Source organism: Erinaceus europaeus, chromosome 11, assembly GCF_950295315.1.
Source record: "Erinaceus europaeus chromosome 11, mEriEur2.1, whole genome shotgun sequence".
Lineage (NCBI taxonomy): Eukaryota > Metazoa > Chordata > Mammalia > Eulipotyphla > Erinaceidae > Erinaceus > Erinaceus europaeus.
Genome location: NC_080172.1, coordinates 35,034,033 through 35,061,355, shown reverse-complemented (window position 1 = coordinate 35,061,355; position 27,323 = coordinate 35,034,033). Strand labels below are relative to the sequence as shown.

General features: G+C 36.1%; 1 protein-coding gene across 2 annotated transcripts in view; it reads right to left on the bottom strand.

Annotated features, from left to right (window-relative positions):
* Window positions 1-340: 340 nt before the first annotated feature.
* The window catches only part of SLC25A46 (solute carrier family 25 member 46), a 34,958-nt gene continuing 7,975 nt past the window's right edge, over window positions 341-27,323 (bottom strand). For both annotated transcript variants that reach the window (XM_007536489.3, XM_007536488.3), the window contains exons 4-8: window positions 26,217-26,294; window positions 25,682-25,782; window positions 12,267-12,323; window positions 10,788-10,845; window positions 341-4,515 (exon numbers count right to left, since the gene is read on the bottom strand). In XM_007536489.3, the coding sequence (XP_007536551.1) occupies window positions 3,937-4,515; window positions 10,788-10,845; window positions 12,267-12,323; window positions 25,682-25,782; window positions 26,217-26,294 (873 nt within the window). In that variant the 3' untranslated portion in view covers window positions 341-3,936. The remainder of the gene's footprint in view (window positions 4,516-10,787; window positions 10,846-12,266; window positions 12,324-25,681; window positions 25,783-26,216; window positions 26,295-27,323) is intronic.

The following is a 27,323-nucleotide window of genomic DNA, read 5'->3' as shown; positions in this document are numbered from 1 at the left end:
AGACAAGTAGAATACTACAACAGTTTTCTTAACTTTAAGTTGTCTTTCATTTGACCCATTCACTAAATTTTTGTAAACCTGTTTCCCAGAGTTCTGACCAAACAACTCTGAGTACTTTCTGGTGGTTGTTGTTTTTCCTGTTTCTATGAAGGGATATACAAATTAAGAGCTACCTACTTGTGTTTTTATAATCATCACTATCTCCACTGCTTAGGTAAACCACAGGCTACGTCTAGTCATTCCCTAAATAACACTACTCAAAATATCCAAAAGGCTTAATAAACAAAATTACTATTAAGAAACCTTATCTGAATTGTCTAGCATCAGGAAGAGAAAAATATTCATTTTACTTCAACACTTTATTGAATCTATACAGTTTACTGAAAACATTGAGACAAAAACAACTTAAAACACACACACACACACACACACACACATACAGACAAAACATCTCATCTGAGGTAATACTGTATTATTAGACTCATTGTCAAATCATAACTTTTTGTTACTTTACTATACAACTTGGTACCATACCAATGATATTCAGTACCTGAAGACATTATATAACCAGTTTATGATAGAAAGAGCACAAGATAAATGTGTATTCAAAAGAGAACAGGTATGCCAGAGTATCATTCAAATTCTAATGCAGTATGAATTAAAAGGGAATTTTATTTAATTATATACTGTTGAAATATTAATTCAAACCCAACATTCAAGAGACTGAAGAAATGGGAGATTAGTCATTTATATTCCAAAAGATTGACAAGTAAGCCATCTGAAGGCAAATATATCTTACAATTTTAGTTAGGAAAAAAGTCAAAGTAGTATGCTTTTGTTTTTTCCTTTTATTTTTTTCTGACCAAATGTGTGAGTGCAGAGATGTATTGAAGAATGTAGAACCAATCAGTAAAACTGACTGTAATTAGTAACCAGTGCTAAAAGACAGTTGTCAGTAGTTATGCAAGTTTGCAAAAAGGACCTGGACCTCTACCAGTGTTGTTTCTAGAACCTCTAGCTGAGTTATTAAATCTCTCTGTCCAAGGCCACTTTGAAATTAGCTTGTTTCCTCTATTTTATAATATCCGGTGCTAAGAGTTGGGAAGTTTGAGTCTTATAAACCCAGGGAGTCCTCCCAACCCCCTCTCCCCCCGGGGTCATAATATAGAAAAAGATGTCTCAAGGGAAATACTTAATACAGATTTAGCAAATCAACTCATAATTTCATATAACACAGTAACTTAGAATTTGCCACTTCTTTTTAGTTTTTATTTTCAAACTACTTAACTCAAATCAAGAAACTATATAATGTAAAGAAAGCATATAATGTCAAAGCTCAGCTTTTGAAAAAATAATCACTGGACCCTTAGAACATTTAAATACAATCTTGTACACAATTCTATCAACTATATTGAATTTTTAAAATATTATGAGCTATCATTGTTTTAAGGAATGTAGTACATGGAGATTTAATTTTGATACTTACTAAAGAAACAGCATATTTAAGAGAGTGTGTTCAATGTTTATTTCATTTATTTCTAAGACCAGTAAAATATTTGGTTATGATTATGATGGCCTTCTAAGAGAGAAACAGGCTGGGAGTATGGACCTGCCAATGTCCACGTCCAGCAGAGAAGCAATTACAGAAGCCAGACCTACTACCTTCTGCACCCCATAATGATTCTGGTACATGCTCCCAGAGGATAAAGAATAGGAAAGCTTCCAATGGAGGGGATGGGATACAGAATTCTGGTGGTGGGAACTGTACTCCTTTTATTCTACGGTCTTGCCAATCATTATTAAATCAATAAATTTAAAAATATAGTTGATTAACATTTAAATGCCTGCTTTTAAATGATTTCGACATTTGAAGTAATTTTAAATGGGATTAAGAGATAAATGGTTTTTTTAGTGTGCATCTGCATGTATTATTTATCCAAAGAGAAATAAAGTCAACCTTTGTATGTGGTTCAGTCTACCAGTCTTGTAATAATCCACGATGAAACAGATTTTTATATAACTAGATATTTATGCCAACTTCCATTAAATTTTGAAACACCTAATTTTTTGGCAGATAAGGGACCCGCCCCATAGGTTTTTCATTTATACATGATTCTGATTCTAGAAAATTTAATGCAGATTCTGTTTTAGAATTTTTTTGGCTTCTCTCTGGCCTGAAACCATCTTATTTATGAAAAAAATGAAGGTATTTAGGAATCTGGATATATATAGGCATATGAAAATTAGCCATTTAAATGAAATTTAAATGACATAAGCTGAGCAAGACAAACCATTGAATCTTAAAGACTGATCACAAAATAAAAACATATGATCTGTGTGTTTAATTTTATTTCCCCCATTTTGGTGAAATGAAAACATGGAAAACTGATGTCTTAGTGCTTGAAAACAACAGACCATACATAAAAAAGTCAAGAGGGTTGCTACTTCTATACTGGTTTATACTTTTTGGCTAACATGTTTGTTTCCAACAATATTCATCACAGAACAGAACCTATTTTTTTTTTTCTGACACTTGGCCAGCAAAATAATTCTTTGTATATATTTTAGGTGGGACAATATTAGTGTCAAATCATTATACTTAGTATACTGAAAGATTTGTATTAAGACTATGGTCACACATACAAGAAAAAACTTAAAAAATGTTTAATGACGGGTCAGTCAAATGCATATCATTTTAATATACAAAAAGCCTCCCCAGAAAATTGAATTTGTAGGAAGATATAATTTCTTATGAAACTGATTGAAAAATTTTATCTAATGCATTTTGACATGAACTGTTTTTTCTCATTCATAATGAAACAAAACAATGCCAATCTTCTTTCAGGTTTGCATAATTTCTTCAACATTCATCCAAACAAGGAAGGATAAACCTGTTTTCCCTTTATGTTTATGAAGGTTGGAAAATGGAAACTTTAAATAAAAGCTGAAGTCATTAGCTAATCACGACTATACAGAAGGCAATAGGCACAAATTCCTGGGTGGATTTTAATTGTGTCTCTTCTAAGACAAGTCATTCAGAAATAAAAGGCAAATGACGTTCTTTTTAGCACACAAGTTGTAAACATGGTAACAGTAATAGTTGTCATGATTATTTTATATACTGCGTCTTAAGAGTCACTCTAAAAATAGCTTGGTGATTCACATAACTAGTTAAGTAAATCAAACTTTATAAACATACAATGAATTGTAACTTACTAGCTAGCACTGAATGCTGGGTTTAGACATGAACAAGTATGCTGTTTGTTTTAAATCTTTTATACCTTGGCTTTTAATGTGTTATTCTGATATTCAAACAGAAAGTGCATGACTGTATTTTATGCAACAAACTGATGTAAAACTAGGAAATGTGTAGGGATGAAGGAAATTCCAAGTCCTCTGTGTGTACATTATGACTTCATAAAATAAATGTACACAATTAAAAATAATTATATAGGGAGAATGCAATTTAAAACTCTTTAATGTTTCCTTGTTGACTGCCAAATATAACCCTCCTAGTCTTTATTGTTGATTTTATATTTATTTGCTTTAAGGCAAACTAACTCCTTGATATCATACACTATTAAGATGATACACCACTATCAAACCAATAGGTGAAATCAACATGTAAAAATATATTGAAGTCAGATGGAATAGATGACAATATTTTGCTGCTCCTGGATTTATTTTTAGCTCTCCAAAAGTGCTACAATAGCTAAAATTCAATTCATATGAGTTTTATTTTTGAGTCTTCAAATTTGGAGTATTTCTGGCCCAAAATATATGTCCATGCCCTTAAAAAAAAATGTCAATATAATCAGCATAGACTTTGTTTTTCTTTTAGCCATTCTCACTTTCTAATTCATCTTTCCCACAGTATCTAATTTTAATCTCTCATAATTTCATAATAAATCATATCTTTTTAGTTTAACCTAAATTTCAAATGCTATTTTGAAGAAGCGTAGAGTAAATAATTTTAGTTATCTGTAAGACGGCTGCATGCAGTGTGTACTGTATTATAACAGCACCAAATCCTTTATAGAAACCAAACATTCCCTCCTCCTGCCTTATGGTATTGATACAGTCTCTCATACCCTCATATTGTGTATTAATTGGAAGTACTTCATAGCCAAGGTCTGTATTGTCAATTATTGTACGTGTTCCTTGAATGTGAAGGCGGTGCAAGACTGTTTCCAATGGGTAAAGTATAACGTCAGAGCAAAGACTGGCAGCAAAGTTAGCAATGAGTTCTGGAAAATAAGCATCCAGCATACTCTGCATAGGGCTAGTGCTTTCAGCTAAGTGGCTATTATAAGTCTTTCTCTTTAGAACAAAAAGGACCAACTTCTGAATGACTGAGCTGATGATGTAATGAAGAACCCCATGCAGCACCGTGGGGAAGATCAAGGAAAGAAGTGGAAGTAGTCGTTTGCTATGAGGCACTCCCAAGCCTATCACTCTTCCAATTCCTTCTTTAACACATTCCAAAATTCCAGCATTGTCTCGGATTATCTCACTCTGAAATAAAATGAGTAAAAGTTAGCAGTTGCTTCTCTATAGAAATAACTTTAGTTAGGTGTACTTTAAATCCTAATTTACTAAATATGGAGGGAAAACATCAGTAGTTTGTAGAACACTTCAAGTACTACTTAGGCAAGATTCTGAATTGGGGAATGGAAATGGAAAATGTCATGAGGACATCCTGGCTTCTTCACCATCAAGATGCTCCTTAGAAGTCATTTTCAAAAATAACGACTACATGACACATAAAGAGGTGGTAGGCGTATGTTTAGAATTTAAAGCATGGGTTTAAACCATGCCTCTACTATTTACTGACTGTGTGATCATGAGTAAGCTAGCGTCAACTAAGAGTTTACCATTATAAAATATTAATACTTTAGATAACTAGTACTACCTAATTTTTATGCACAGTTGCTGAGAGTATTAATAAAGAAGCTTGGGCACCCAGTAGATAATAAATATTAGCCATCATCATTTACAACGTATCTGCCTTTTGACAGGGGCACATGCACAATGTTTGTCATAGAGTATGTAGAGGGAGAGCCATCAAAGGAGTAGCTTAGAGGTCCATTTGCATGATAAGAGTGATGAACTGAAGAAAATGGTATAAAATGAAGTTAAAATGGTAGTTGGGGGGGTATCATGTCAGTGCTTAGATACTAGTTATTTCTAGTCAGCAGAGAAATAACTGATTGGTTTTAAGCAGAAGACAGACATGTTGTGCAGAAGGGGATAAAAATAAAGTCCAAGAAAAAGTTGCTTTATAATCGGAAAAGAGATGACAGTCGATTGGGCTAGCAGGCAGCATGGAAGTAAAGTGCTTCACTTGTGCTTATATTCTGAAATACAAGCACCGGGGGTGGACTGATTTGGAGTACTAAAGGAAGGTAAACAGAATTTGAAGTATGAAAGGAAAAAGTCAAGCATGATTTCAAAGCTACTGAGCACAAGAACAGTAATGCCTTTTACTAAACTGAAAAATATTGCTAGGGCATTATTTTAGAGGAAAAGAGTCAGTGTTCAGAAATGTTAAATTTAAGGAGTGAAACACTAAATGAAAAAAAAAAAAAAACGAAATGGTGCTTACAGTCAAGATTATAAGGAAGAAGTCTAAGCTGTATATATTATGTTAGTTTTCCATAAACAAATTATACTTAAAACCTCTAAGATTAGAATAAGCTCACTTATCCTATGAAGCCATTTCCCTGCCTCAGACCCTGGCCCCTTTCCCATTCCAGTCTATCTTTAACAGAGCAGCCAAAGAAATCCTAATAAACACTTGAGTCCAATCACATGACTCTTCTGCTCAAACCCACCATACTTTCCATTTCTCTCAAAGTAAAAGTCAAAACAATTACATGATCTTTGGTGTCCTAGTATGATCTCTCCCCCTCTTACTTCTTGGGCCTCAGCTTTTCTTAAGCCTCTCCTCTGCTAATTAGTTAGCTCTAACTATATGGGTTTCCTTTCTGTTATGCACATATATTAAGATAGAATCTGTTTTTGTTTTCTCTCTGTTTAAAATATTTGTCTCTTAATACCCATGTAGTTGTTAGTCTTAAGAGCTTTACTGAGATGTCATTCTTTTTAAAATTTTTACTATCTTTTATTTATTGGATAGAGACAGCCAGAAATAGAGAGGGAAGGAAGGGGATGATAGATAGGGAGAGAGAAAAAGACACCTGCAGCACTGCTTCACCACTTGCAAAGTTTTCCCCTTGCAGGTGGGGGTTGGGGGCTTGAACCTGGATTCTTGTACATTGTAACATGTGTGCTCAACCAGGTGCACCAACACCTGCCCCCCCCCATGTCATTCTTAATGAAGGCTTCCTAATCTTAAAATTAGTAATAATAGCTATTATTATTTACTTCCATATCCTTCCTTACATATCTTAATTTTCTTGCTTTATTTTGGTCTCTTTAGAACTTAGCACCATCTAATATATAGCAATTTTTTTTATGTCTTATTTACATCTAACTGCTCCACAAGTGTGTGTGTCTTAAGGACAGAGTATTTTTTTTTATTTGCTCTTCTATTCCTAAAGTTTACAACAGTGCTAATATAAGATGGTATTCAACAAATATTTAATAAACTAAAAATAAATTTAGCATTTAAGATTAATTGAAAAGGTAGTGTGAAGGCAGTAAGAACCCTGATTTAATACTATTGTGAAATTTGAAATTGATCTTAGGGAATACGAGTTCACATGAATCCTTACTCAATATAACAGTATAAGCATTGGAACTTAATAACATTAACTTTCTACTGAGTCCTGAGCATAAACTTTAAAATGCAGGGGCTAAACCTCTTCACAAAGAAGAGATGCAGAGGGTTAACAGACAAAAAAAAATGCCCAAAGTCATTGCTTGTATCAGAGAAGTGCAAGTAAGATAACAATGAGATAACAAAACACAAGCCTTAGAGGATATGGGGGGAAAGAAACCCTTCCTCACTGCTGCTGGAGATGTAGAATCATCCCAACCCTGTGGAAAACCTGGCAATTTCTTTCCTGAAGATTTATACATAGGAAGTAAAAATAACTATTCAAAAATAGACTATGTACACCTATATTCATAATAGCACAATTTGCAATAGTCCAAACTGGGAAGGAACTCAAATGCCCAACTACAGATAAAAATGGCTGGGATAGCCTCCTCCTACCCTCCACCCCCCACCGCACCCCCCCAAACACGCTGTAGTTGTTTAAAAAAAAATGAAATAATCTTCTGTGTCTCATCTTGGATGGCACCTGAAGGAATCAAGTTAAGTGAGGTAAGTAAAAAAAGAGGGGGCTTGGTAATAGATGGCCTCATTCATAGATGGAACTTAAAAAATAAAACACAAGGACTGAATGACAAACAGAATAAAACTTGAACTGGGTACAGTGTATTGCAGCAAAGCAAATTAACCTGGGAAGGGAGAGGAAGAGAGAGTATAGAAGGGGTCTTGGGGTCCTAATGCGTAATTATGACAATGAACCTAAGTTGGAGGTGAGGGTATTTTGCAAACACCTATCACAGGGAGCTGAGGAACTGTATCCATGCTTCAGCAATTATACTGTAAACCATTAAGCTAAGCTTCCGATATAGTTATTAAGAAGAGAGAGAGAGAAAGAGAGAAAATGTAGGGTCTAGAATGATTTTCTTTTTCTGACTCCCAACTTCAATAGCATATTTACAGTAAAAACTAATGATGAAATTCCTAAATTTATATACCACCAGACAGAATTGCACAATGAACCCAATATATGTTATGTTCAGCATCAATAATCATCAATGAAGGATTAATATTTTTGCATATACCCCTACTTTCCAGCCATCTTGGAAACTGAATGAATATGTTTCTTCTCCTTCCTTCCTTTTTTTTTTGGGGGGGGGCTGGTGTACTGCACCAAAGGAAACTACTCTGGAGAATGGCAGGAGGGAGCTGGGGGGGGGGGGTAGGAGAAAGGGGTCTTGGGGTCACGGTGCATGATGATGGAAAAGGCCCTAAGTTGGGAGTGAAACATTTCTGTAGACACCTATCACAGGGAGATGAGAAAGTATCCAGGTGTTAAATATACTACAAACAACTAAGCCTCAAATAAAGTGATAAAATAAGAATAAGGATTCTTAACGAAGACTTAATGAATAACTAGGGAGTTCATATTCAAGGGCTTTAGAGGTATTCTTCCAAAGGCCTACACATAACCGAACACATTTCCAAAGGAAAGAATGTTCTTAGAGATCTGAGAATCCTCAGAAGGTCAAAGAACAATGAACATGGAATAGAAAGACGCTAAAGTAACAAGGTGGGGCAGGGATGGTAAAAGACGCTAAATTAACAAGGTGGGGCAGGGATGGTAAATACAGAACAAGAATGGCTATTAGTAGGGAGAAACATTTTATAAACCTTAGATACTTATTGAATTAGAACTAGAAAGGATAAAAGAAATACAAATACTAAGACTTTCTAAAAAAAAAAGTATAATTAAAGTTTTGAATCTTTGGCTACAGAAAACAATATCATTGACAGTGAAAAGAAAAGAGGTTTGAAAGGAAGCTACTTTCCAAGAGAATAATATGAGATTGTCTTACTACATGAGTTTGAGTTAACAGTAATTCAATTCACAAAAAGACTGGCAGAATGGCACAAAGAAAAGAGCTCAACCTGTTAGTATACCAACTTGTAAGGCTGAGGTCCCATGATTGCAGATTTAGTCTCTGGTATCACCTTATGCCAGGGCTAAGGAGTATTCTGGCTCATCTGTTTGCTCTTCTTTCCCCTCTTTTATCCTGTCTTTCTCTCAAACAGTAAAATAAATCTTTTAAAAATAATAAAAATTAAAACAATCATGAGATAAAATGAATTCTCTAGTTCTTGTACTCACAGGATAAATTGATTTTAGTGTCAAATTAAACAGCATAGAGTTTGCAACCTGAAGTACAGTAGAGATGGTAAAGAGGTTAATTAAGGAAGATAAGGAAACTGTTCCAAAGAGTAGAAGTTTAAAAAAGGAAAATAGAGTTAAAAGATAGAAAAAAAGACAAATGATACAAAAAAAGGGTTAGGTTTAGGGGTAACAGTAAATATGGAGAAGATACTAGACACTGGATCAAAAAGCCAACATACAGTGAACTGGATATTGCACATTAATAACTCATTTAATCAATTAGTAAACTATTATTACCACTTTGTAAATAAAAATATTCAGATTCAGAAATGTCAGATGGCATTTAATTTGTGATTAAAGTCACAAATCTAAGTAGGGAAATGTAATTTTTATATAGTCCTGTTCAAAGCAAAATTTTGCTTTTCCAGAATGTAACATGATGTTTAGCTATTATGATGCTACAAAACCACACAAAGGCCATATCATGTATTTAACACAATGCCAAATACAACAAGAAAGGAAAATATATCTGGGTAAGAAGATATTCATTTCAGCTAACAAGTTAATCCTAATTAACAAGCATTTATATATGGATATATGCATATTTTGTCAATCAACAATGGGTCCACAAAAGCAATGAGGCAGAACAAAGCAACATGAAAAGAAAAGACTGATCCAGTGAAATCCTATCTCCCCGTCCGTGTTCTTCATCTTCTTTTTCTTTCTTTTTTTTTTTTTTAAGATAGAAAAGGTAGTGAGGCAGACAGAAAGCGAAAGGGACCACAGCACCAAAGCTTCCATCAATATGATCAATGTGATGAAGCAACACAGTATTAAATTGCCAGTCCTCCAGTAATATTTTATATAGAAGAAAATCTAACATTTTTAAAAAATATGTTAGAGCATCTGATATTGGAGGTACAAGACAGGTGGTATACAATTAATTGGAATTTTTGTATGGGAGAAGTTAAAACTCTACATCTTAGTTTTTTTTTTTTTTTTTAATTTAAATTTTTAATTTAAGAAAGGATTAGTGAACAAAAGCATAAGGTAGGAGGGGTACAACTCCACACAATTCCCACCTCCCATACATCTTAGTTTTAAGTGTCGAAATGATATGCTGAGAAATATTACTTTGATGTACTTGAGGCGCCACCATGTGGTTAGAAAAGTTAAAATTTATAGGAGGCAATTTATTCCTATTTTGCAGTACTTACCAACAGTTTCAACCACCCTTTATTTTTTTTTAAGAGTGTTAGTAAAATACCGATAAGGATAACTTAAAAATTTTTATGTTCATTACAAATGTTTTTATATTATTACTAACTGTTGTTCTTTGATAAATTGTAATCATTTTAGTTTTACATAGGGTCTTTTAAAATGTTTGATAAATGGGGCTGTGATTGCATACTTATTTGAACACACTATTTATTATGTACAAGGACTCAGGTTCAAATCCTTACTCCCTACCTGTAGGGAGGAAGCTTTACAAGTGGTAAAACAGGTCTGCAGATGTCTTTTTCTCTCTCCCTGCCTTCCCCCCTTCCCTCTCAGTCTCTTTCTGGCTTTATCCAATAAATGAATAAATAAATAAATTTTAAAGAAGGTTAAAAAAAAAAGTGGAGAATCTTTGCATTCAGAGAAAAGTTATACTTGGGGTTTTGAGTATCTGATGAAAATGTATAGCTGTCTATGGATGAGATAAAATAATTAACACCAGAAATGTGAAATAGATTTGCAAAGGAAACCTACACACCAGCAATGTCACTAAATTAAAATTTTTAGTACATACCCAGAAGCTGTGAATACTGTGGGATACTATATTTGTCTATTATGCAATAAGACATAAAATCTTCCCAAAATGTTAAAAAGATAATTAAATTAAAAATAGTTTACCTGTACTGTTTCAATTAAACTTGCTGAGTAAAAAGGCATTGCCACCATATAAGTTAGTCTGTGAAAATTAAAACAAATGCATCAATAAACATAATCAAGATGTGTACATTAATTTTAAAATCTTTTTTAACATACAATTTATATTAAAATCTGAGCAGTATTTTTTAACATTTTTAGCTACTAAAACTTATAGCCTAAAGGTACTTATTTCAAAGACTTATAACATAGGATGTTTTACTAAAAAAATAGAGATGAAAATAATACAGGGACTGTCTTCAAAGAAATTAGATTCTTAAACCAATAAAATGTAAGCCTGTTTATGATTCATTATCTAGATATCTACCTTGAATACAGCTAATAGCAGCCTAGAAATCTGATACTAAAAATTTAGGATGAAGGGTCTAGTTCATTACTTGCCTTTCAGTGATATTTGAATAAGTACAATGTATCTGCTACTACCCTATTTATTATCATTATTTACTCCCAGATTTCCCACCTATAAAACTAAGTTTGCAAACCTAGTTTGCAACATCAATGGGAGTGAAGTCCCCTGTTCATTAAAAAACAATATTGTACAGCTTTGCAAAGTTGTTTGCTAACACATTTAGACATAGTAGTATTACAACTTTGCAATCCTGCAAAATATAGTTATTTAAAATGAGGTCAAGGTGGGACTTACCTAACCCTATGGGCCAGGTCCTGGTAAGTAGTGGTTTTCAAGGTGAATGGAACATCACTAAATAATATTATGCTGGAATGTCCCACAGAGGGAACCAGCAAGCTGGGGGGTTTCCAATTCACAATCTTAAAAAAAAAAAATTAAAAAGTAAAGAGTAAAATTCTAATCTACAAAAATGGTGTGTTATAAAAACACTAAGTACCTTTATGACTATGTTTTAATGACATTAAAGTTTTGAGTTTGCTCATTACCAACCATAAAAATAATTTTTAATGTTTTGTAATAAAATAATAATACTTTTGCTGGATGAACAGGTTGAAGATCTTTGCTAATTTCATAAGACAGAGGGCCAGTGGTGGCGCACCTGGTTGGGCGCACGTGCTACAGTATGCAAGGACCTAGGTTTGAGCCTCCAGTCCCCACCTGCAGGGGGAAAGCTTCACGAGTGGTGAAGAAGAAGGGCTGCAGATGTCTCTCTACTTCTCTCTTCCTTTCAATTTCTAGCTTTCTCTATCCTTTAAGTAAATAAAGATAAAAAAAATAAAAATATGATGAGTAAGAAGACAAAGAAAACTCAAGTTGTGACTCTCGTTGAAATTTCAAACTATAAAGCTTTATTTCAAAAATATAGCTCAAATACTCGATTCAGAATTTTATTCCAAATTTGCTGTCTTTTGAAGCAGTAATCTTAAAAGTATTTCTTCTAATTTATTTCACTTAATTTATTTTTAAAGCTTTTTTTGTTCGGTGCTAACACCTTATTGAAATTTTTCAATATAAATGTCATTTTTGATACTTACGATTTCAACAGAAGGTGTTCTCCTATTTGCTTAGGATTCCATTTATGTGAGACCTCCCTAAAAATAAAAACAAATTTATTTTTGAAGATTTATTTAAACATTAAAGAGAGAAAAAAAACAGATCATTACACTGGCATATATGAGACCTCAAGCTTGCCAAATCAGAGCTCTATCCAATGCAATACGTATCACTCAGTGAAGACAAATTGAAATTAGCCCAGTTTTCAGAAATATAGTAATTTTTTCCCATAGATATAAAGAGATATAGTCTAGTGGTGAATATTTTCCTTTCGGGTATATACTTCAAACAACTGGGTTTGAAAAGAGAAAAAAAAATGAGGCTGAATGGTTTCACACCTGGTTAAGTGCACGTTACAAAGCACAAGGAACTAGGTTGAAGCCCCTGTTCCCCACCTGCATGGGGGAAGCTTCACAAGTGGTGAAGGAGTGCTGCAGGTATCTTTCTGTCTCTCCATCTCAATCCCCCTTCTCCCTCAATTTCTCTCTGTCCTATCAAATTAGACAAAATTTAAAAAATCTTCAAAAGAAAGAAAAGAAAAATGTTTTTTGTATGTGCTGACAGAAGGAGCTGATGGAAGAGTTATAACTAAGTACAAAGATAAGCATGAGAAATTAAGAGAGCTAATATAACAATGAATGGGGAAACAAGAAATACAACACAGAAAATCATTGAAACATACATAAGAATGAGAACTTAAAAAGCCAACAAAATTAGGTAACTATGCAGAATGATACACTAGATTTGTGCAGCACCTAATTTCCAAATGTCTTCACATATTATGAACATTTTGTGGCCTCTATTATATATTCTGTTATCTCTGAGTATCTACTGTATACTAAGCATGAGAAAAGTGTTTGGAATGAATGATTTTTGACCATCATAACAGGGAAAACCTACTACCCCATTTCACAGATGTGAAACTGAGCATAACAAGGTTGTGTGACTTATTCAAAGGCATGCAACTAGTTAGTATAGAAATGGAACCTAAACTCTAGTCTCTATGACTTTAAGTCTGTAGCCTCTACCTATACTGTCTCTCATCACCTTTGATACAAGGCATCCCATGAGAGAAACAAAGCAAGTACTGTCATATTTGTTTTATTTTTGAGAAAAATGATAGTGACAGAAATATCTTGGACATGTTAAAAAATAGGCAAAGTACTAGGTATGGAGCTAAGGTTTAGGACAGTGGGCTCTTTCTGTTTACTTCTTTTTTTTTTTTAAGAATCTAGACAAGAGTGGAGAAAACAGAAGCAAGCTGAAAAAAAGAACAAAAAAGGTTCTAAGTCACATCAACGGGAAAATCAAGGAAAAGAAAAGAATGTGAAGAGTAACAAATACAGTAAGTAAGGAGGCAGGAAGAAAAGAAAATGAAAATAGAGGAGGGCGGGGAGGGTGGAGAAAAGAGGAAAGCAAAATAATAAAGGAGCAGTAGTTGTCTGTATGAAATGCGCATCGATTGCATGAAGGTGACAGCAAAAGAAGCTGAGAAAAAACATATTGTATCTGAGTGCATATGACAAGCTCCTTCCAAGGAGATAAATGAGCAATTGTAAAAAAAAAGTACAATTACAGCTTTAGGTGGTAGGTAAGCTTTCCATATTTTTTCAGGAGACAAATAGGCCTGCAGAAAAGTTTTTATACAATAGAATATAGAATAACCATTTTTTGGGGGGGAGGTTGGTGGTGATTCTGGGCAGTGGCACACCAGTTGATTGCACATAACACCATGCTCAAGGACACAGGTTTGAGCGGCAGGTAGAGGGGGGTGGTACTTCATGAGCAGTGAAGCAGTTCTGTAGGTATATGATTTTTTCTCTTCCTTTATGTTTCCCCGCTCTGAATTTCTCTCTGTCCTATAAAATAAAATAAAATAAAATGGAAAAAAATGGCTGCCGGGAGCAGCAGATTCACAGTACCAGCACCAAGATCCAGCAATAACCCTGGTGGCAAAACAAACACACAAACAAAAAAAAAATACAATAACCATCTCTAATTTATAACATTTTAGAGAAATTTCTGGAGGCTGGGTGGTGGCACACCTGGTTGAGCGCACAGGTTACAATGTGCAAGGACCTGGGTTCGAGCCCCCATACCCTCACCAGCAGGGGGAAAGCTTCGTAAGTGGTGAAGCAGTGCTGCAGGTGTCTCTCTGTCTCTGTCCCTATCACCCCCTTCCCTTTCAATTTCAAGGAGCTTGTCTCTATTCAAATAAATAAATAAAGATAATTTTTTAAAAAAGAACTTTCTGGGTCACATTCTGATTAAATAAATACTTGAGTAGTAAACCAGACCTAGTCACAGAAAAAAATATAGTTAAAATAATATTCAATGATTAAGATGAAAAATTTTAAGTGATTAGACTTATTAGTGACTTTATGATTAAGCTAGATGGTTTATAAATCACGTGGGCACTGCTATCATTTTATTATGATGTCAGAATATGGCTGTCAATTTTTTTTCCTATATATGTCTCTATTCCTTAGTAAAATGAGTAAAACTTACTGCTACGTTTCTAGAAATTTAAGTTAGACCATTTTAGTGTTTCAGGAAAGAGGATAGTATAAAAAAATATTTGAGCTCACTATTTTCACAAGTAAAAAGCCACTCCTCCAACAATGAACCAAAGATTAAGTAACTTGCTTGTTTTTAAAATAGCTATCTACCTACCTACTATATTAATATACATATCCTAATGCACAATCACACAAAAAAAACTGTTTCTATTTTGCTTCCAATGTTCTAGATGGTACTCATGCACAATCTTTCCCACTCCTGGTAAACATTTTCTTTTCCTTTTTTTCTTTTTTTTTTTTTTTAAGAGAGAGTGAAAGACAGAAGAGACACTCTCCACTGCCTGTACTCCCATGTAGTAGGTAGAAGGGACTCAAATCTAGGTCCTTCTGCACAGTAAAATGTATTGGTATATATCTGGTAAGCCATCTCCTGGCCTTCAAAAGCACAGTTTAAAATAATTATACTTAAAGAATCTCTACTTACATTTGCTTTTCATTTTCATATGCTCAAAGCTTCTCAAAAAAAAAAAAAAAAAAAAAAAAAAAAACAAAAAACTTCAACCCAAATGTCTTATCTCCCAGCTACTTCCCTTCATCTTTCCTCTTCATAGCCAACTTTCAATGCTGGCCATTTCCATGTCCTAATTTCTCACTCTTTTTCTGAACCCACTCCAAATTGGCTTCTACTCTATGATTCTACAAAACAGTACTTGCCAAGTTCCCTGTGACTTGTATGCCACAAAGTCCAATGGATACTTTTAAGTCAGTACCGTATCTGCCCTTTCAGCAGCCACCAGATGCCCATGTTTCTCTCTTCCTGAAGTACCCTTGGGCTCTATCCCACTTCAAACTTTTCCCCCTCCTTTTTGTTCTGTTTTTTTACTTTTTGTCAAAAGCCTGTTTCTCAACCTGTCCACCTATTTTAAAAGTCCTAAAGACCTCTTTTTACTGTATAAGCCACTCTGGCTTCCTGGGCAATCTTATCACATTTAAAATCTAGCAGACCTGGGTCAGGTGGTGACCCTCCACAGAATGCAAGCAAGTATTACTATGCCTGAGGATTGATTCTTTGGGTTTAACTCCCTGTCCTTACTTACAGTTGGGAAGCTTCACTAGTGGTAAAGCAGTGATGCACATGACTATTAGGATTTTTCTTTTTTAAAACTGCCACTAGGAGCAGTAGGAAGAGAGAAAAATCATAAATCAATTTATTATTTTCAGTTTTAATTTCTCTATATGTCAACTCTATATGTTGATTTTTGAACATTTTTCCTATATGTTACTGCTATTTTCAATTTGTTTTGAGCATCTCTTACTACTCTCGACTGCCTCTAACACACAGGCCCATTTTTAAAAAAAATTTTATTTATAAAAAGGAAACACTGACAAAAACCATAGGATAAGAGAGGTACAACTCTACACAATTCCCACCACCAGAACTCCGTATCCCATCCCCTCCCTTGATGGCTTTCTTGTTCTTTAATCCTCTGGGAGTATGGACCCAAGGTCACTGTGGGATGCAGAAGGTGGAAGGTCTGGCTTCTGTAATTGCTTCCCTGCTGAACATGGGCGTTGACTTGTCAATCTACACTCCCAGCCTGTCTCTCTCTTTCCCTAGTGGGGCAGGGGTCTGGGGAAGCGGGGCTCCAGGATACATTGGTGAGGACATTTTTTTAACATGTAAACCTATGCCCTCACTTTCCTATAAGACTCTGATTCATGATTTCAACCACTTATTACACATATTTCCCTCAGTGTCTAAGACTCATTTCATCATTGAAAGTTAAATTCTTTATCTTCTTTCTTATTTATTTATTTATAGGGTAGAGGCAGACATAAATCAATAGAAAATGGAGAGAGAGAGAGAGATAGAACATTGCTTTACCAGTTGTGAAACTTTTGCCCAGCAGACGGGAACTTTGGGTTTAAACCCAGGCCCTTACACATTGTAGCATGTGCACCCCAACAGGCAAACCACCACCCAGTCCTCTTTATCTTTCTTCTTACACCAAATTCTTCCTCCTGAATCTCCAACTGGATTCCAATCTAAAAATCTCAATCACTGCTTACGCTTCATTCTTTCATAGGAACCCCCGTTCTTTGCTCATTATAAATGACCAGGACTGGGATTGGGTGGTGGCACACTTGGTAGAGTACAACATTTCAATGTGTAAGGGCTCAGGTTTAAGTCCCCAGGCACCACCTGCAGAGGAGAAGACTCACAAGCAGTGAAACTGCTGCAGGTCTCTCTCCTCTCGCCCTATCTCCTCCTTCCTTCTCAATTTGTTTCACGCCAGTAAATAACTATTAAAATCAAAACAAAACAAATTATCAATACTTCAGAGTGACTACCCAACTGCTTTCTTTCTTTTATATTTCATAGGTCTGACCCTTTTCAGTGTGGCTTATAACATTATGCACAAATTTCTGTCTATACTAATCTATTTTTTACACTGCTACTTACATATATCTTTTCTTAAATTTTTTTTATCTTCATTTATTTATTGGATAGAGACAGCCAGAAATTGAGAGGAGGAGGGGAGACAGACAGGGAGAGAGACAGAGAGACACCTGCAGACCTGCTTCACAACTCGCAAAGCCTTCCCCCTGCAGGTGGGGACTGGGGGGCTAGAACCCCGGTTCTTGTGCACTGTAACATGTGCACTCAAGCAGGTGCGCCACCACCTGGCCCCTAAATATATCCTTAAATTAAATATATCCTTAAATATATCCTTGAATTAATTAAAGCACCTATTTAAAACAAACAGACAAACAAAACCCTTACACTCCCAACTCCGAATCTGAACATACATGTTACCAATACACAAAGACCTGGTTCAAACCCTCCCAGCCCCCACCTGTATAAGGAAGCTTCACAAGTGGTGAAGCAGTGCTGCAGTGGTGTTTCTCTTCCTCTCTATCTCCCCTTCCCTATCAATTTCTCTCTGTCCTATAAAATTAAAAAAGACAGCTTTTAGTAATAAATATTTTCAAAACAGAAAGAAAAATCTGTTAATTCAATTCCTACTCATAATTCAAAATCAGGATTCCAGTAGTTTTTGGAATTCTTGCCAGTAACCCCATGTAAAGTGAGGCTGTAAAAGGGGTTTTAGAACTAAATCAAAATATACAATTAACTTGCTCATATGTGCCTTTTCCAATAAAGTGGCTGTTTAAGAGCTGGAGTTGCTCACATACTCATGTATATACCTTAGCTTATGAATGTTGATATAGAGTCATAAAATACGGGGGGGAGGAGGAAGATGGCGGACTGAGAAGCTGCTAACAGCGAGTGCTCTGATCGCATCGTCGGCAACGGTAGGATTTTCTGCCTTTAGCAGGCCAGTCAATAAGGGGTGACACCAAAGAGGTGATTATAATTTAATTTGGGTTAAGAATTAGAGTAAAGGTGACACGGACTAGCGGGGCTCCAGAATTCCCAGGCGGTGCCGGGCAAGGCAAGTGCGCCGGGCATTGTCCTCCGCCTGGGAAGGCGGCTCCTCCGCCGGTTGCAGAGCACGGCGGGCAGAGGACCCGGAGAGAGAGAGCACTTTAGCTCGGGGGCTTTCTCTTGGGAGTCTCCAGGGTCCACCGTGACCCTGAGGGCGGATCCAAAGACTTCTTGAGTATAGCTCTCATTGGATCAAAGGACTTGGAGCTAGTTTTCATTTTCGAGAAATCCTTTAAAAAAGTCTGGAGGGGGGGGTTTCCCGGAAGATGGCGGACGGAGAAGCTGCTAGCCGCTGAGCTCCAAACACACTCCCCTGGAGACAATAGGATTTTCTGCCTTTAGCAGGCCAGCCAATAAGGTGTCCTTAGACACCAAGGAGGTGACTATAACTTAATTTGGGTTAAGAATTAGAGTAGGGAAAAAAATTATTTTTTCTTCCTTTTAATTTTCAAGCATACATCCTTCCCGCTGCCCCCCCCCCCCATAAGCAGTCCCTGGGACCAGCTCCTAGCAGGATACCCCATACCACCAAACAGGGTTTTTTTTTTTTTTTTTTTGAATTCACTGATACACATTTGGGAAGTTCCTTGCACTGCTCTTTAATTACAACTCTTCTTCTTATCTTCTCCCTTTTCTCTCTCTCTCTCTCTTTTTTTTTTTAATCTTGTCATACACTTCTTTCTTCTTTGCCTTTCTGAATTTGTGAATTACTTTGGGGAAGAAATCTGACTCAGAGTGGACTCTCTATGTGTGTATCTCTGCTCTAGTTCCCTTTCCCCTCTTGTTACCCCTAGAATATACATTGGATAGTAGATTTGCATAACTGTCTATTCTTGCTATCCTCTCTTTCTTTTCTCTTTATCACTGGGATTTGGTTACTATTTTTTCACGGACTGGAGAAATTGTTTGGCTAACTGGTAACGATTAAACTACTTCAATACTTACTTCAGTTGCTACTGTAATTCCGGAGGTTGGTGAGTGCAATTGTCATAAAGGTATTTAGTACAGTGTTACTTGTACTCAAGACACAACAACTGAGGAACAACAGAGCATAAAAAAAAAAGAGAGAAACACATAAATAAAAAAAATGGGTAGATTAAAAACAAATAAAACTGCTATCCCAATGAATGAAGACAAGAGCCCAGAAGAAACCACAAATCAGTCAGAAGTAACCATAGATAAGAAAAGTATGCAAGCAATAATAAACTTATTAATCACAGAAATGAAAACAACATTGGAGGAAAGGAATGGCAGTATTAGGGAAACAACAGTTGTGACCCCCAAGGAAAATACTGATTATCTTGAGGCAATTAGAGAACTGAAAGCTGAAATAGCTGTAATGAAGAAAGAAGCTGAGCAAAGGGAAAGCAGACTAACAGAAGCAGAAAACAGAATTAGTCAGACAGAGGATGAGTTAGAGAAAACTAAGAAAGAGGTGAAAGAGCTTAAAAAGAGATTGAGAGACACTGAAAACAACAACAGAGACATATGGGATGATATAAAAAGAAGTAACATTCGCATAATTGGCCTGCCAGAGGAAGAAAGAGAGGAAGGGGAAGCAAACATTCTAGAGGAAATAATACAAGAAAACATCCCAGACCTGAATAACAGAAAGGATATCAAGGTTCAAGAGGCCCAGAGAGTACCAAACAGAATCAACCCAGACCTGAAGACACCAAGACACATCATAGTCACAATGAGAAGAAGTAAGGATAAAGAAAGGATCCTAAAGGCTGCAAGAGAAAAAACAAAAAGTCACATACAGGGGAAAACCCATAAGATTATCTGCAGATTTCTCCACTCAAACTCTAAAAGCCAGAAGGGAGTGGCAAGATATCTATCAAGCCCTGAATGAAAAAGGGTTTCAACCAAGGATAATATATCCTGCTAGACTTTCATTCAAGCTAGATGGAGGGATCAAAACCTTCTTAGACAAACAACAGTTAAAGGAGGCAACCATTACCAAGCCGGCCCTGAAAGAGGTACTAAAAGACCTCTTATGAACAAGAACATCACTATAATACTTGCAATATATCAGAGTAAACAAATTGTTTTTTAGAACAATGGCACTACAATACATAATATCAATGGCACTACAATACATAATATCAATAAATGTCAATGGCTTAAACTCACCCATCAAAAGGCACAGGGTGGGGGGATGGATCAGAAAACATAACCCAACCATATGCTGCTTGCAAGAATCCCATCTGTCACAACAAGATAAACAGACTTAAAGTGAAAGGATGGAAAACTATCATACAGGCTAATGGACCACAAAAAAGGGCAGGAACAGCCATTCTCATCTCAGACACGATAGATTTTAAATTAAATAAAGTAATAAAAGATAGGCAAGGACATTACATAATGATTAGAGGATCAATCAGCCAAGAAGACTTAACAATTATTAACATCTATGCACCCAACGAGGGACCATCTAAATACATTAAGCATCTACTGAAAGAATTTCAAAAATACATCAATAGTAATACAATAATAGTGGGAGACTTCAATACCCCACTCTCACACTTAGACAGATCAACAAAGCAGAGAACCAATAAAGATACAAGAGAATTAAATGAAGAGATTGACAGACTAGACCTCTTGGACATTTTCAGACTCCTCCACCCCAAAAAACTGGAATACACCTTCTTTTCAAATCCACATAACACATACTCAAGGATAGACCACATGTTAGGCCACAAAGACAGCATCAATAAATTCAAGAGCATTGAAATCATCCCAAGTATCTTCTCAGACCACAGTGGAGTAAAACTAACATTTAACAACAAACGGAAAATTATTAAAAGACATAGAATTTGGAAACTAAACAACATGCTCCTTAAGAACCACTGGGTCAGAGACTCACTCAAACAGGAAATTCAAATGTTCCTGGAAACTAATGAAAATGAAGACACAACCTATCAAAATATTTGGGACACAGCTAAAGCAGTACTGAGAGGGAAACTTATAGCCATACAATCACATATTAAACACCAAGAAGAAGCCCAAATGAACGACCTTACTGCACACCTCAAGGACATAGAGGAAGAAGAACAAAGGAACCCTAAAGCAACCAGAAGGACAGAAATCACTAAAGTTAGAGCAGAAATAAACAACATCGAAAATAAAAGAACCATACAAAAGATCAATGAAGCCAAATGTTGGTTCTTTGAAAGATTAAACAAAATTGACAAACCCCTAGCCAGACTCACCAAACAAAAAAGAGAGAAGACTCAAGTTAATAGAATTGTAAACGATGCAGGAGATATCACAACTGACACCACAGAAATCCAGAGAATCCTGCGAAACTTCTATAAAGAACTATATGCCACCAAGCTAGAGAATCTGGAAGAAATGGAACAATTCCTAGAAACCTATGCACTTCCAAAACTGAACCAAGAAGAACTACAAAATCTAAATGCACCAATCACAGACAAAGAAATTGAAACCGTTATTAAGAATCTCCCCAACAACAAAAGTACTGGACCAGATGGCTTCACAAACGAATTCTACAAAACTTTCAGGAAACAGTTAATACCCATACTTCTTAAGCTATTCCATAAGATTGAAGAAACAGGAATACTCCCTTCCACCTTTTATGAAGCCAACATCACCCTGATACCAAAAGCTGATAGGGACAGAACAAAAAAGGAAAACTACAGACCAATATCTCTGATGAACATAGATGCCAAAATATTAAACAAGATCTTGGCGAACCGGATACAGCAACACATCAAAAAGATTGTTCATCATGACCAAGTGGGATTCATCCCAGGAATGCAAGGCTGGTTCAACATCCGTAAGTCAATCAATGTCGTTCACCACATCAATAAAAGCAAAGCCAAAAACAACATGATTATCTCAATAGATGCAGAGAAAGCCTTTGACAAAATCCAACACCTGTTCATGCTCAAAACTCTACAAAAAATGGGAATAGATGGGAAATTCCTCAGGATAGTGGAGTCTATATATAGCAAACCTACAGCCAATATCATACTCAATGGACAGAAGCTGAAAGCATTCCCCCTCAGATCGGGGACTAGACAGGGCTGTCCACTGTCACCGTTACTCTTCAACATAGTATTGGAAGTTCTTGCCATAGCAATCAGGCAAGAGAAAGAAATCAAAGGGATACAGATTGGAAGGGAAGAAGTCAAGATCTCACTATTGCAGATGATATGATAGTATACATAGAAAGACCTAAAGAATCCAGTAGAAAATTAGTGGAAGTTATTAGGCAATATAGCAAGGTATCAGGCTACAAAATCAATGTACAAAAATCAGTGGCATTTCTTTATGCAAACACTAAATCTGAAGAAGAAGACATCCAGAAGTCACTACCATTTACTGTTTCAGCAAAATCAATCAAATACCTAGGAATAAAGTTGACCAAAGAAGTGAAAGACTTGTATACTGAAAACTATGAGTCGCTACTCAAGGAAATAGAAACTGATACCAAGAAATGGAAAGACATCCCATGCTCATGGATTGGAAGAATAAATATCATCAAAATGAATATTCTCTCCAGAGCCATATACAAATTTAATGCAATACCCATCAAAGTTCCACCAAGCTTCTTTAAGAGAATAGAACAAAAACTACAATCATTTATCTGGAACCTGAAAACACCTAGATTGCCAAAACCATCTTAAGGAAAAGAAACAGAAATGGAGGCATCACACTCCCAGACCTTAAACTATATTATAAAGCCATCATCATCAAAACAGCATGGTACTGGAACAAAAATAGGCACACAGACCAGTGGAACAGAATTGAAAGCCCAGAAGTAAATCCCAACACCTATGGGCATCTAATCTTTGATAAGGGGTCCCAAAGGATTAAATGGAAAAAGGAGGCTCTCTTCAATAAATGGTGCTGGGAAAAATGGGTTGAAACATGCAGAAAAATGATATTGAACCACTTTATCTCACCAGAAACAAAAATCAACTCCAAATGGATCAAAGACCTAGATGTCAGACCAGAAAATATCAAATACTTTGAGGAAAACATTGGTAAAACAGTTTCCTACCTACACCTCAAGGACATCTTTGATGAATCAAACCCAATTGCAAGGAAGACCAAAGCAGAAACAAACCAATGGGACTACATCAAATTGAAAAGCTTCTGCACATCCAAAGAAACTATTAAACAAACAGAGAGACCCCTCACAGAATGGGAGAAGATCTTCACATGCCAGACATCAGACAAGAAACTAATCACCAAAATATATAAAGAGCTCAGCAAACTTAGCCGCAAAAAAGCAAATGACCCCATCCAAAAATGGGCAGAGGAAATGAACAAAACATTCACCACAGAGGAGATCCAAAAGGCTAACAAACATATGAAAAACTGCTCTAGGTCACTGATTGTCAGAGAAATGCAAATTAAGACAACACTAAGATACCACCTCACTCCTGTAAGAATGGCATACATCAAAAAGGACAGCAGCAACAAATGCTGGAGAGGATGTGGGGACAGAGGAACCCTTTTACATTGCTGGTGGGAATGTAAATTGGTACAGCCTCTGTGGAGAGCAGTCTGGAAAACTCTCAGAAGGCTAGACATGGACCTTCCATATGACCCAATAATTCCTCTCCTGGGGTTATACCCCAAGGACTCCGTAACACCCAACCAAAAAGAGGTGTGTACTCCTATGTTCATAGCAGCACAATTCATAATAGCTAAAACCTGGAAGCAACCCAGGTGCCCAACACCAGATGAGTGGCTGAGAAAGCTGTGGTATATATACACAATGGAATACTATGCAGCTATCAAGAACAATGAACCCACCTTCTCTGACCCATCTTGGACAGAGCTAGAAGGAATTGTGTTAAGTGAACTAAGTCAGAAAGATAAAGATGAGTATGGGATGATCCCACTCATCAACAGAAGCTGACTAAGAAGATCTGAAAGGGAAACTAAAAGCAGGACCTGATCAAATTGTAAGTAGGGCAGCAAAGTAAAAACCCAGTGGTGAGGGGTAGACATGTAGCTTCCTGGGCCAGTGGGGGGTGGGAGTGGGCGGGAGGGATGGGTCACAGTCCTTTGGTGGTGGGAATGGTGTTTATGTACACTCCTAGCAAAATGTAGACATATAAATCAGTAGTTAATTAACATGAGGGGGAAATCAATTGCATGTCTCAAAGTTTCTCAAAAGACAAACTGAATCTTTTTAATATACAGGCTATGTATTTGATATGCGGACTCTCTCAAAAGCCTAGACCAAGTAGATTAGAAGCATCCAATAGCACAGCTATATACAAGATACTGGGTACTGTACAGCAAACCATAACAAAGGGACTTTTCAAAGTTACCCCAATTAACAAATAATATGATGATAATATTAACTATCGATTGTCTTTTTGAACCCTAAGACAGCAGGAACCTCACATCTTCATTATAGAGCCCCTACTTCCCCCAGTCCTGGAACCCTAGGATAGGGCCCACTTTCCCGTATGCATCTCCCAATCCAAACCAAATAATACTGCATCCGCCGATCACAACCTAACCAAAGCAACGATTGCCACCTCAACATGCTTCACCTCAGACTGTATCCAGAGACTTCACGTGTGGAATGACAACCCTTCAGCTTCATTACTCGGGTGAGACCTTTCCTTTTATAGTACACTCTAATTTCATCTCAGGTAGTTCACTTTCTAACAAAGTCCCATAACCTAGATATACACCAGTTTCTGTGAGAGAGAGCTTATGTGCACACGTATCCATAAACTACTCCAAAATATATACCTGAAAGCAGAAGTACACTAGAGTTTGCAGTGAGTACCTCCCTAACACTTCCTCTCCACTATTCCAAGCTTGGGATCCATGATTGCTCAACAAATTGTTTGGCTTCATATGTTAACTCTCTTTTCAATCACCAGGTTCCAGATGCCACCAGGATGCTGGCTAGGCTTCCCTGGATTGAAGACCCCACCAATGTGTCCTGGAGCTCAGCTTCCCCAGAGACACACCTTACTAGGGAAAGAGAGAGGCAGACTGGGAGTATGGACCGACCAGTCAACGCCCATGTTCAGCGGGGAAGCAATTACAGAAGCCAGACCTTCTACCTTCTGCAACCCTCAAGGACCCTGGGTCCATGCTCCCAGAGGGCTAGAGAATGGGAAAGCTACCATGGGAGGGGGTGGGTTATGGGGATTGGGTGGTGGGAATTGTGTGGAGTTGTACCCCTCCTACCTTATGTTTTTGTTCACTAATCCTTTCTTAAATAAAAAATTAAAAAAAAAAAAAAGGAGTCATAAAATACGATAAACATGAGACTAAGAAAAATTTTGTCATATACTACTTAAATAAGTCATAGTTAATTAACTTTATGATTTGGTTCATTATATTTTTCAAACAAGCATATTCTCCTAAATTTAGTAAGAAGCTAACATTGAAGAAATGCCAAAAAGAAAAAAGGTACCTTGGCAAAGGTGTAAATTCACTGATTATTCCCTCTGCTCCAAGTGTGACTCCCTGTACAATAAATGTACTTCCCATTCCTTTCCAAAGGGCTCTTGGTCCCTAAGATGAACAAAATGTATTATTTCTGATAATACCAAAATAAAGGTCTTAATAAATCTGGATAGCAAATAACTACTGATTATTTCCAATAAGAGACTACTCAAAGAACTCCACAGAGAACTGTTACTAAGGTATTTCATACCACTATTAAAATATCTGCATGTAGCCTATATTTAGACCAAAACAAAGACTTTAATTAAATAACCCTAGGGGTTGGGCAGTGGCATACCTAATATAGCATACATGTTATAATACATGTATTGTATTAGTATGTTGCAAGAATGACCAGAATTTAGTTACAAGTTTTTGTATAAGAGTAAAGACAAGTTTACTAGCTCTATTAAAAGAAATCATTCTTGTTCCATTTATTTATTAACACCAAGTGGCATTTCAATATAACTGGACTAGAATCTTTTAGACTGACAAATTCTTACCTGAGTTTTATTAAAACTGTACATAATATTTATAACTGTAAATGGAGTGAGATGATAATTCCGAGCATGGTAGTTAACCTGTGAAAAATAAATTTCGAGATTATTTTCTGATGCTGATTTGTCAAGAGATAAAGTCATGAAAGGCCTCTAATGAAATCAAAGAATGAACAAAAGCTAAATGATAACATCAATATAAATTATAAATAAGTAAAATTAGTCTAAAAATTGACTTACGTAACCTATTAAAAGTATGCATACTCCTAAAAAGTAGTACACAATATGCACAGTAATATGGAACATATAACAAAGAAGGTTTTGCTGTTTGGTATTGATGTTTCCTTAAATAATTCAACATTATATTCACTGTGGCAAAATCATCATTCCATTTGACACTCCATTTGAGAACTCAAACTAGGGAGAACTCAGAGATTAATTTCTAACAACAATATTTTTCACACTACAAGTTATTATCAACTGATAAATTATGAATACAAAGGGGTCATAACTATTAAGTGAAATAAAAAAAATAAAGAACTACACATCACACATGGCAAAGATACTATTTCATAGAACACTTTTGAGAATTACATATCTCCATAGACATTCATATATGATTTAGGGAACCTAACACTATCGATGTTATTTAATTTAAAGTTTATTCTCCCCTCCCCCCAAACGTATTTACTTACTTTACGTGGGATTAAAACTAGGACTTCATGCACTCAAATTCTGTTTTCTACTGTTGGGTCACATCCCAAGCCATTGGCCATTCTATTTAAACGGTTACTTAGAATTCTCTCTCTTATTCACTCTGCCTTTCTCTCTAGATACCTACACCACACACACACACACACACACACACACACACATTTTGATAAGTATAAGATTACCTTGTTTTTAGCTCAATTTTCAAAGAAGATAAAGTTACAATACAGACATTTTTACCAGAGTATGGTCCAATGATACCCTACAGCTAGGATCTCCTTAGCCTTGTTAAGGATAGAAAAGTTCAGATTTTCTTAATGATTCCAAAGCACAATTTGCATTTTTCATTATCAGAGCACTGGCTTATGTTGGTGCTAGGTATTGAACCTAGGACCTCAGAGC